The sequence below is a fragment of the Centruroides sculpturatus genome, unplaced genomic scaffold, assembly GCF_000671375.1.
Source record: "Centruroides sculpturatus isolate CEXI.00-Female unplaced genomic scaffold, Cexi_2.0 scaffold66, whole genome shotgun sequence".
Lineage (NCBI taxonomy): Eukaryota > Metazoa > Arthropoda > Arachnida > Scorpiones > Buthidae > Centruroides > Centruroides sculpturatus.
This window is the reverse complement of record NW_019384408.1, coordinates 747,784-759,982: the sequence shown is the minus strand read 5'-3', so window position 1 is coordinate 759,982 and position 12,199 is coordinate 747,784. Positions and strand designations below refer to the sequence as shown.

The 12,199-nt window shown below is 24.3% G+C and overlaps 1 protein-coding gene and 1 long non-coding RNA gene across 5 annotated transcripts in view; one reads left to right on the top strand and one right to left on the bottom strand.

Annotated features, from left to right (window-relative positions):
* Window positions 1–12,199, bottom strand: part of LOC111618952 (probable nuclear hormone receptor HR3) — a 148,766-nt gene that overhangs the window by 34,868 nt on the left and 101,699 nt on the right. For all 4 annotated transcript variants that reach the window (XM_023360582.1, XM_023360579.1, XM_023360581.1 and 1 more), the window contains one exon: window positions 6,050–6,171. In XM_023360582.1, coding sequence (XP_023216350.1) covers window positions 6,050–6,171 — 122 coding nt within the window. The remainder of the gene's footprint in view (window positions 1–6,049; window positions 6,172–12,199) is intronic.
* The window catches only part of LOC111618954, a 14,086-nt gene continuing 12,616 nt past the window's right edge, over window positions 10,730–12,199 (top strand). Inside the window, exon 1 of the long non-coding RNA XR_002755663.1 lies at window positions 10,730–10,915. This is a non-coding gene — a long non-coding RNA (uncharacterized LOC111618954). The remainder of the gene's footprint in view (window positions 10,916–12,199) is intronic.

Sequence of the window (12,199 nt, the reverse complement as noted above, 5' to 3'; positions counted from 1 at the left end):
AGCCACTTATATATATCAAATGTTACATATAATTGGTAAACTATATTATTGTGTAGATGGAGCTAAAGTGAAATAGATCTTAAATAGCATTTGTCAATGTACAGTACTTCTAATTGAAAAAAATCTAGCTACTAGCTACAATTATCCTAATGAATGGGAATGTAGTTTTAATTTAGATTAAAAATTTTTTCAGAATTTTTAAAAATTGAACAAAATAATTGTTATATATTCTAAATTTAAATTTATTAATTAAAATATTATAATTACTTACAAGAAAATATAATTATTAAAATTGTTCTTTATGTAAATAATTATAAATATTTTATTAATATACTTTAAATTAAAATATATATTTAATCCAGTATTAAGTTTTTAATAACTATAAAATATTTTCATTAATTTTTAGCTATCTTCAGATTTGAACAAATTGAAGAGTTTTTAAAAGGTGTTGTTTAAACAAAATATCAAAATTAACTTTAATATTTAAATATTTAGCAATTTTAGATTTCTTCTGCTTTTGAAGATCATTGACAAGTTTTAAAATGTTTTGAGCAAATATAATAATTGAATAGATTCATTTTAAGAATTGCTTACATTCAGATCTAAAGATGGCTAAGTACCAAAAATTTGTATTAAAAACTTACTTATTAGAGTTCTATTTATTTGTCTTCAAAGTATTTTTATCTGCTGTTGTTTTTCAAAATATATATTATTTATTCAAAATATGTAATGCTCATAATTGCTAAATATTTGTGTATTAAAACTGAACTTTAAATAGGACTGTATTCATGTGCTAAGACCTAGTAATAAATAAATCATAAATTAAAAGTGTACGTGATTATGTAATTAACTAATAAAAATATGTAATTAAAACTACTAAAAAATTCATTTTACTTATCTTTGGTTAGTTAAAGAAACTCAAATAATTGTGTAAACAATTTACTTAAAATATTTCTATATTAAAACTACATTCTGATATTAAATTATTATTTTTTAATTTAAATCTGGAATTATTAGTTTAACATGAAAAATTAAGTATTTCAATAATAATAATAATAATAAAATATTAATGATATAATAGGATTTTATATATATATTGAAGTACTTAATTTGACTACATAGATATTAGTCTTCAAATTCCAAAATACCTTTATTATTTTAAAAACATCATATGGATATTTAATTGACCCAAAGATAATTACAAATATGTTCAGAAGTAAAATTCTTTAATTTTCTCAAAAAATTAATCTAACCTGAACCAAGTTTAAGTAAATGAATGAATAAAATACAAAATATTTCATTCATTTAAAATACATTCAAAATATATTCAAATTTTTCTCATTTATTAATAAGTAATTACAATAATTTCACGTGGATAACTCATAGTGATGTACAGTTGACCCCCCTATAACACTGTTGATAATTCTGTTTGATAAGAATTCCATGTTGTACGAGTCACTTAGATTTTACAAATATGTGCTCCGGGCTGTGAATGGCTCACATATTTGTAAAATCTAAGTGACTCATACAACATGGAATTCTTATCAAACAGAATTATCAACAGTGTTATGGTGGGTAGACTATACTCTACATAAAATTGTTAGAATGGAAATAAAACCTTTGCATAATCCATACCTTGGAATACTCTGCATCTCTGGAACAGCTATTTAAAACATAAAACTTACTCATACGCAGGTTAGAAGGTATCATCTTCAATATTAAAATATTGATTTTTTTTCTACTGTTTCACTTCTATTAATAGTTTATTGTAGACGTAATTATAAAATAAATGAATTGGAAAAACAAATTACTGAAGGAGAACTACTGAACTTCATTTGTGTTCAAGTGGTCACTGGATGACATTTTTTTATCTAATTACTTCATTTAATTGTTTTATTGATCAAATGATATTAATTATATTTATTTAACAAAAATATGAGCTTCCTTATATGATAAAAGACCTGATGGATTGTAATGGTCAGGATATTAAAATTCTAGTTTTGGACATCCAATTACATAAATCTTTACTGTTCGAAAAAAGTTATTTTACAATAATCTTTTATATTTCTGCACTGGAGAGTTTAAAAAATTAAGCAAATAAAGCAAAATAATATAATATTATATTTCTTTGCAGACACACTAAGGTGACATATATCAACACTTGGCAACTTATTGACTATTTATTCAGTTGGTCAACTGAATAAATAGTCAATAAGTTGCCAAGTGTTGATATATGTCACCTTAGTGTGTCTGCAAAGAAATATAATATTATATTATTTTGCTTTATTTGCTTAATTTTTTAAACTCTCCAGTGCAGAAATATAAAAGATTATTGTAAAATAACTTTTTTCGAACAGTAAAGATTTATGTAATTGGATGTCCAAAACTAGAATTTTAATATCCTGACCATTACAATCCATCAGGTCTTTTATCATATAAGGAAGCTCATATTTTTGTTAAATAAATATAATTAATATCATTTGATCAATAAAACAATTAAATGAAGTAATTAGATAAAAAAATGTCATCCAGTGACCACTTGAACACAAATGAAGTTCAGTAGTTCTCCTTCAGTAATTTGTTTTTCCAATTCATTTATTTTATAATTACGTCTACAATAAACTATTAATAGAAGTGAAACAGTAGAAAAAAAATCAATATTTTAATATTGAAGATGATACCTTCTAACCTGCGTATGAGTAAGTTTTATGTTTTAAATAGCTGTTCCAGAGATGCAGAGTATTCCAAGGTATGGATTATGCAAAGGTTTTATTTCCATTCTAACAATTTTATGTAGAGTATAGTCTACCCACCATAACACTGTTGATAATTCTGTTTGATAAGAATTCCATGTTGTATGAGTCACTTAGATTTTACAAATATGTGAGCCATTCACAGCCCGGAGCACATATTTGTAAAATCTAAGTGACTCGTACAACATGGAATTCTTATCAAACGGAATTATCAACAGTGTTATAGGGGGGTCAACTGTACATCACTATGAGTTATCCACGTGAAATTATTGTAATTACTTATTAATAAATGAGAAAAATTTGAATATATTTTGAATGTATTTTAAATGAATGAAATATTTTGTATTTTATTCATTCATTTACTTAAACTTGGTTCAGGTTAGATTAATTTTTTGAGAAAATTAAAGAATTTTACTTCTGAACATATTTGTAATTATCTTTGGGTCAATTAAATATCCATATGATATTTTTAAAATAATAAAGGTATTTTGGAATTTGAAGACTAATATCTATGTAGTCAAATTAAGTACTTCAATATATATATAAAATCCTATTATATCATTAATATTTTATTATTATTATTATTATTGAAATACTTAATTTTTCATGTTAAACTAATAATTCCAGATTTAAATTAAAAAATAATAATTTAATATCAGAATGTAGTTTTAATATAGAAATATTTTAAGTAAATTGTTTACACAATTATTTGAGTTTCTTTAACTAACCAAAGATAAGTAAAATGAATTTTTTAGTNTTTTACATGCGATTTTTTGTTACGTTTAGTCTTCATTAAGTACTTAAGTGTATTAAATTAATAACATTTCAGACATTGTTATAAATATTTTTATATATTTTAACCAAATGTTCGAACCTTTTTAAATTTGAATTTGTTATTGCATATTGGTTTGATTATAGAACGATCGTAAATGTTCCAGAAAATTGGTCAAATTGAAAATTGTTTGTTTGATTCTCAGCAATTCTTATCATTCTCGGCGGTTGGTGTTATATAACAATTACTATGATTGTTGAAATACTGAATATAAATGGGATTTGCTTGCAAAATCTCCGCGGGCAAAGTCGCGGGTAGCAGCTAGTTGTTATATATAATTTATGACTCAAGATACAAGAGGGAATGTTTAATAATGTCAATTAAAGCATAAATTCATATATAGAAAATGAACTGGCAAGAATTATAAATGCAGCATATATAGCCTATATGTGTTTTGGTGATTTGGAAAAAATAAAATTTTGTAGAGATGCTTTTGATAAATTTAGACACAGGAAAGGCTGTTTAATAAGCTTATAATTTTAACTTAAAATCGTGGACTTTTCAATTCAATTTAATAAACTTTTATTGTAAGTTTCTCCCATTACATAGGAGTTACGATACAAATTATATAACAAAGTTTTATAAACAATGTAATTACAACCATTCCTCCTACAATTATCAAACATAAGAACAAATGAGATTCTATTAGTCTTGAACCATAAATTTTTGAAAATATTCAATAGTTATACAAAATAAATATTATCTTCACATTAGACTTGAAAAAAGGATATAAATACTTTTCATCTTTAATAATCTCAAATGGACTTTAAACAAAGATAACTTGTGGGTTATCCACACAAAATTATGGCAATGAAAAATTATTCTTTATATTTTGATATATAAATACTAATTTTTGATATATTAATTTTTTATTTTATATTTGAACTAATAGTTAATGTCCAATATGAAATGACAAAAATATATTATTAATAATAATTGTAATATCATGCCATTTTGTTAATAATCAGTTAAATAAATATTGCTTGACAAGCATTAGCTAACAGTATTATCTTAAAGTATTTCTATTAAATGTAAATCAAAAAAGTTACTAATTATTAGTATTAAAAATTTAACTTAAAAAAATTTCTATGTATTTAATGGATAATTTCAAATTATTTTTGCACTAGAATGTTATATATCACAATCACATCTAAACTGAAACTAAAATTTGTGCTTAAATTGTAATTTTGTTAAAAGACAGTGATGGTAAAAATAAATTTTTAATGAATTAAGCATAAATTTTGATTTCAGTTTAGATAATGGTGGTCAACAGCTATAATTCCTTGTTTTTTAGACTTTTGAATTAAAAAATTAAATTTGTTCAAATTGAACAATAAATTATTTTTCATGCAAATTAATTTGTGGAAAAATTATATTTATTAATCAATTTCTTTCTATATCTTTGTTAATACTTTCATTCATTCTTGCATATTTATTTTTGAAAACTGTAAAATATATATACATACATATAAATATATATTACATTTTATATTATTTAAACAGTTTCAGAGATATTTTATCTTCATTTTTCAAATATTTTTCCTAATGCTAAAAAAAAACAAATAAAGAAAATCTTTCTTCACTTGTTTTTTGTAGCATTAATTAAATATTTGAAAAATGTGTTGTTCATTTAATTAAAAATTTGCTTTAAAACTACAACTAGGAGAGCATTTCATGATCTACATACAAACATTTATATTTTATTATGCCTACAATTAAAATAATCTAAAGTAAAATAAATATGCCCAATCACTATCCCATATGATGTCTCATTAAAAAATATTAATGACTTGTTTTATTTATCATTAATATCAGTAAATTTGAGAATATCTCTAAAATATTAGCTCTTCAATTTCTAGTAATTTTCTATACTAAAACTTTAAACTCATTACAGTAAATTCCTGCTAACTTTAACCTTACCAACTAAGAAAAATTTTTGCAAAAAATTGAACAGTAGTTTAAAGTTTCTTGACAGTAGAATAATTTTAATTATAATGAGATTATAAGTAATGAATGCTTTCAATATCTGGAAGTTTTTGTGATACTATGCATTATATATACAGTAAACTTACTGTATTCTGTAAGTTTACTGTACTATCATGAAATTTTTTGAGTTCATCTCCTACAATAAGAAATTCAGCATGATAACCTACTAAAGCTCAGTAAAACTTCTATATTGAGCTGATCTTAATAAATTACTGTACTGTATATCCACCTTCTCAATTGATGTTACTCTGAACAATGTTAATTTCATTCTAATTTTAATTGATATTTTTTTCAAAGATATTTAAATCTTATTAAAACTGATTTAATTTTTCATATTAGTTAATAACAGGAATCATTCTCAAGTTAATCTATAGTTTAATCTGTAAGTTTGTAAAGATATCTTAGCATATTGGCAACTTGATAATAGCAATTAATTTATTGTAAAAAGCAATTATTGTAAAAGATTTTTTTTACATACCAAATTTTTATAGAATATTAACTGAGCAATGTCCTGTGATTTAAGGAACATTTCCATTATTTGTTCTGTCGTATATAAACATGTCCTATTATGTGCATCAGCTATTGTCCTTGTGAGAAGTTCTGAAATAGTTAAATTGTTTTAATTTCAATTTAATATTAATTTATATATTAAATTTAACACATCAATAAACCTTTGAGCCCAGCAAGTAATTTATTTTATGCAAAAGTTTTTGATCCTCTTTCCTAGACATCCCCAGGCAATGTAGAACAACAAAATTTCGAACTAACAGAATCAATGAAACATTCACACAAAATAAATCAGTTGCTGTACTCAGAGGTCTTTAATGTATTACTAATTAACCAGTTCTTATAATTTAACAAAAGTAAAGATTTACTAAAACGTTACAAAAAGTGGAATTGGGATAATAAGCAACAAGAAGAAACCATACATTAAATTCTAGCAATATTGAATTTGTATAATAGAGTGTATAAGACCTAAAGCAGGTTTATCAAGAAGGTTGAAAATATTTGTTTCTCCAATTAAATATTGATGGAATTTAATGTATGGTTTCTTCTTGTCATTGACTAAATAAGAATTTTAATAAAGCGATAAATTTCACTTTTTAATAAAGATAAATATCTATAATCATAATATATATAAAGTCATATCTGCTACTATGAATTCAAAATTTAAATTCATACATTTCTAATTTCTCATTCATGATACAACAAAACAAATCAGAACTTTTAGAAAACTAAAGACTTTTAAAGTTGTCTTCTGATTATTAAATCAAATTTTTATAGAATCCTGAGAATTTATCTTTTTTAAGTGAATTTAAAGCACCTGTAAAAGAAACTTCTAATAATTTGATTTCATGGTATCTGTTAATTAATATGAATTGATAGAAAAGATCAAAAATGGTCTTTAACTGATTTAGTTTCAGAATGAAATAATACCAGTAAATATCAATATATAAAAAACTGAATGTCATATTATATAGTGCATTCTCACTAATTATTATATGAAAATGTTTAGATTAGTGAAAAGTTTGGATTAGAGAGGTAATATATACTTTGAACAATCAAAATGAATTACAGAATAATTATATATAAAATTTAAAAAAAAATTTTTATGCTGTTTGGTACTATACATATATAGTCAAGTCCACTTAATAGAGCATTGGATAAGGGAGCAATTGCTTGAAAGAGCACTCACCCATGTTCCTGATTTTCTCCCTTTTGTTTTAAGTAAGTAAGACTCCCATTAACAAAACACCAGACAGTAAAGCAGTCTGTTTAAATGAGTGCCATGTTGGTGACATTTTTAGAGCAGCAGTCCACATAAGGAAGCACTATTCTAAGAAAGGTTTATGAGACTATCTTTAATCTTATGGTTTTTGGGTACATGACAACAGGACTCTCTACACTATGATATACGTTATATGAAGATTTGATAAAACCTTCCATTGGACAGTGTTCCATTGGACATGGACAGTCAAAAGATTTCTTACAGGTTTTATTGGACACATATATAATATGAAATTGCTTCTCATACATGTCATAAAATGTATATAGATAAACAACACAGATCACATGTATATTCTCATCTTGAGTAGACAAGGCATAATTTATTAGTAACTAAATTTCAGAGATTCCATAATCTTACTTTAAGACGGTACTGTATTATTTGTTTTTATACTGTATGTCCCATTAGAGAGCATTCAGAAATTTTGGAACAAGGATGTTTACATCTTTCCTGCTAGACTTTCTACTGTATTTCTGGGAAGATGTGTAAGAAATGTGACTAATAAATATATTGCTATTAGTACTTACATATTTGTATTTTATTGAATAAAATAAAATTGATCATACAAGAATGGAAATCAATATGTAAATATAGTGTATATAAACTTATGTAAGCACACTTGTAAATACTTGTAATCACACTTGAAAATATTAAAATTCATTTTCAAGTGTGTTTACAAGTTACATAAAGCCAAGACATGGAAAAGTGAAGAGAATCAAATTCCATTAACAACACCATTTTGTTACTTCAAATAAGGGAGCATGATACTCCCTTATCAGGTTAAGATTAAGTAGTTTGGATTAGTGAGAATGCACTTTTAGCATTCTAAAATTACCAAATTCATATAGTGATTTATTGCTTAACTAATGTTTTTTCATTTTAAAATATATGGTTTTATATGAATGAGTTCTATTCATATAATTTCTTCAAAAACAAATTTATTTCAAAAATTTAAATTATTAAAAATATAAGAATTTAAGTAAATTATCTAAAAGTATGAAAGATTAGCACTTTATTTTCTATTTATATAATATTGTTCTTTACTTTAAAAGTAATTATTATTAGATAGTGATATTTTTTACTATGAATAAAATATACAGAAAAGTATTTTAATGCTTAATAAAATTATCATCTAACTCTCATTTATATATTTAGTTACTTTTAATAAATTAAAAGTAACTAATTTATATGTTTAAATATATCTACACATAAAAAGGCTAATTGTTTATCATATATAGGCATTTATGTTAATAACTTAATATACAGTATACTTTTGATTATCTGTGTGCAGACTATCCATGCATGCTTAAATCTTGATAAAAATTTATATCAGGAAAACAGATATGAGCATTAAAAAAAGAAAAAAAGCTGTATTGTTAATTCTTGCTATTTAAAATGGTATGTTGAGCATTAAAACTACTTCCAGAACCTCAAGGCATAAAGTAAATGGACTAACAAGTACAGTAATTGTAGTTGATTCTTGAACAATTTGGCTTTATATATTTAATAAAAAAAATACAGTATACACATAAAAATATGATGATATCTACCTGGAAACAGTCATTATTGCTTAAGTAAATTAACTTCACTCTGACACTGGGGATGAAATACTAAATACAGAACCTGTTACTGGTGTAATTTTGTGTGAAAAAATCTTCCTTTCACAAACGTTTTTGAGCTGTCGAGATAGCTCTTCTTCAGGTAGAGAAAAAAAAAATTTTCATTTAAATATCTACGTTCCATTTTTCGAAGTGTTCCGTCGGAATTTTTTCTCTACCTGAAGAAGAGCTATTTCGACAGTTCGAAAACGTTTGTGAAAGGAAGATTTTTTCACGCAAAATTACACCGGTAACAGGTTCCGTATTTAGCATTATTGGTTAATAATACAATAAAACCTGTGTAAACCAAAATTGAACCATATTGAATATTTTTCCAATTTGATGGGTTTCCATTTCGTATGGAGTTTTTTTTAACGTAGCAAACTGCTCCATTCCAAAGATTTGTCCTATTTAGGCAGATTGCTGTTTTACTTGGGTTTCATTTTCAGCAGGTTTTTACTGAACTGTGTGATGCTAGTTCAATAAATTTTTCCTAATTTTTTGTTAATTAACTAATTATTGTTCTCAAAATGTATTTTATTCATAATATAGAAACTATTATGTTAAATTTAATATGAAATTAAAATGTAAATAAAAGAAAAGTTAATTAGCTTTCATTAAACCAGACTTGCAGATTATCCATGTTTCCCTGTTATCCATGCTTTCATTACTGGTGATTACCCTGTATAATCAGAAGTACACTGTATTATAAAATATAATTATATGTTTTAAGTTTATTATTTTTAATTGGGAATTAATAATGTATACTTCAAATAAAATTATAAAAATATAATTTTTTTATTTTATTTACTTTTCCTTGGAAATAATTATACTGACGTTTATCTATACTGATAGTGGAGTAACAATTGACACATTATTTTTATATTTACAACACTAATTTTTTGATGCATTGAACATTTTAAAACATTACATAATCTCCTGAAGCACAAACTGTTTCAAAACATTTCTTTGTTTGCAAATTTCATTCTAATATCTAAAATAAGAAATTATATATAATGTACATTCAGTCATATTTTATGTTAAAAGATTATGAATCAATAATTAAGAATAAATGAATCATTAATAACATTAATTTTTAAATAAAATTCTATAAACTAATTATTTTGTTTTATATTATAATGAAATAATTGAACTGACTGAGTTCAAGGAATAAATGCACTAAGCATTATTTTTTAAATATAATTTTATAATAGCAAGAATTTATTAACATCTGAATTAATAAAAATAATAATAATACTTTAAGAAAGCTGCAATTACTCTGTTTAAAACTTTTGTATTTTCAAAATGGGTATCTACTACATAGTACACAGAATGTCAGTCAATAATTTTTCAAATAATTTTGAGAATAAAATTATGAGATAAAAAAGAAAAGTTTTCTATGGAAAGGTTTTTTTTATGAAAGTTAATTTTTGGATAATTTAATTTTAATTAAACTAGTATTTTTTCATTTCATTTTATTTTGCCCTTCTTTTAGAAGGCATATTCTTTTTCATGTAATCTTTTGTAAGAAATTAATTCACAAAATCTCTTTGACACACATTTTTAGACTTATTTTATCTTCAATGTTATCTTCACAAATGTTATCTTCAAAACATTTGTCATTTCAGAACTGTAATTGTTGTATGATAGAAAAAAATTAATTAAGTGTAATGGTTATGATGTCATGTTAAGTAATAAAAAAACAAATCATTTTCATTACAAATCATGTTATGATTGAGTGATATATCTAAAAATGTAATATATTTTCTTTGTTTGATCTTATATAAGTTGTAGAATCTTTGGCTAGGAAATAATCTCTTAAATTTCTAAACATTTTGATATTGTTATTAATTTGTTATTCATTTGAATTGTTAATGTAAACTATAATGCATTACTACATAAATTTCATCTAGCATTGAAGGTGACAAGCTGACAAGCTCCTTGAGAATGATTAAACAAGGTTATTGCATTTAGTTTTACAATTTATTGCAATATAATTCTTAATGAAACTGTTTCTATTTTTATTTAAAGGTTGACAGAAGCTACAAAAACATTTTTCAGTAATTTTTAGTTGACCTCCTTAAAGTGTGTTAGATATATTTTTAAGATATAGAAATTAAATTTATAATTTTAATAATAATAAACAATAAATATTAAATTTGAAAAAATTACTTTTTAATATTATAATGTTATAATTCTAATGATTCAGATTCAATGATTACAATGCATAACTTATAGTTTTTATGTTTATCTTATTTTCTGTTGTAATATTCTAAATATACGAAGCATGTTTGAAGTTTTGCCCTAAATATGAAGATTAAATTTTAGGACAACAGAACTTGCATAATTGGTAGTATAGTCCCTAGTATGCTTAATTAAAAATTGTCAATTAGATGTACAGTGCTTAATGAATGAGTAACAACCTTTATAGATACCAAAACAAAACTTTTACAAAAACTAATGTTTGAGATTTCTTAACAAAGAACTATCAACTAGTTCAAAAACTTTAACAAGTTTTGTGCTGGATATCTAAGAGGGTTGTGTTACTCATTGTTTATTACTATGCTTCTTGTCAATTTAAATGGAAAATTTGCTTGCCAGTGAAAATTGTTGGAAAGCATAGTAATGTGGTAGCACTTAAACTACATGATGTCAGTGATGATCTTGTGCTTAGCTACAACATGCCTAACATCATGCTTTGCCCTCATTCATTATTCATATCTCCAGACACTTTGTATTCTTAATTTGAATTAAAACTTTTCTCTAGGATTTCCTTTATTCCAATTAAGAATACAAGGTTTCTTTTGTCAATTTCATAACACACACTATGAATGAAGTCCAATATATACAGTCGACCCCCCTATAACACGGGTTCCTATAGTTTGGATTCCTATATGACGGTGAAAAAATTGCGACGGTATCTGTACAAACATGGTAAAAAAAAAGTCCTATAATTCGGTAAAACTTCATCGGGCAGCCGAACTACTTTCCGCCATCCAGCACCATGCTACGGAGAATTTAGGCGGGTAAATTGAGTTTACTATTGTCTGTACAGTATTATATATAAATTATATATAAATTAGGTACTGTATATATAATTATATATTAACTTAATTTATTGTAACTTTATTATAATTACATATATACTTTCCGCCGTCCAGCGCCACACTACAGAGAGTTTAGGCGAGTAAGTTGAGTTTACTATCGTCTGTACAGTATGTAAATTAGGTACCGTAAGTCTAAT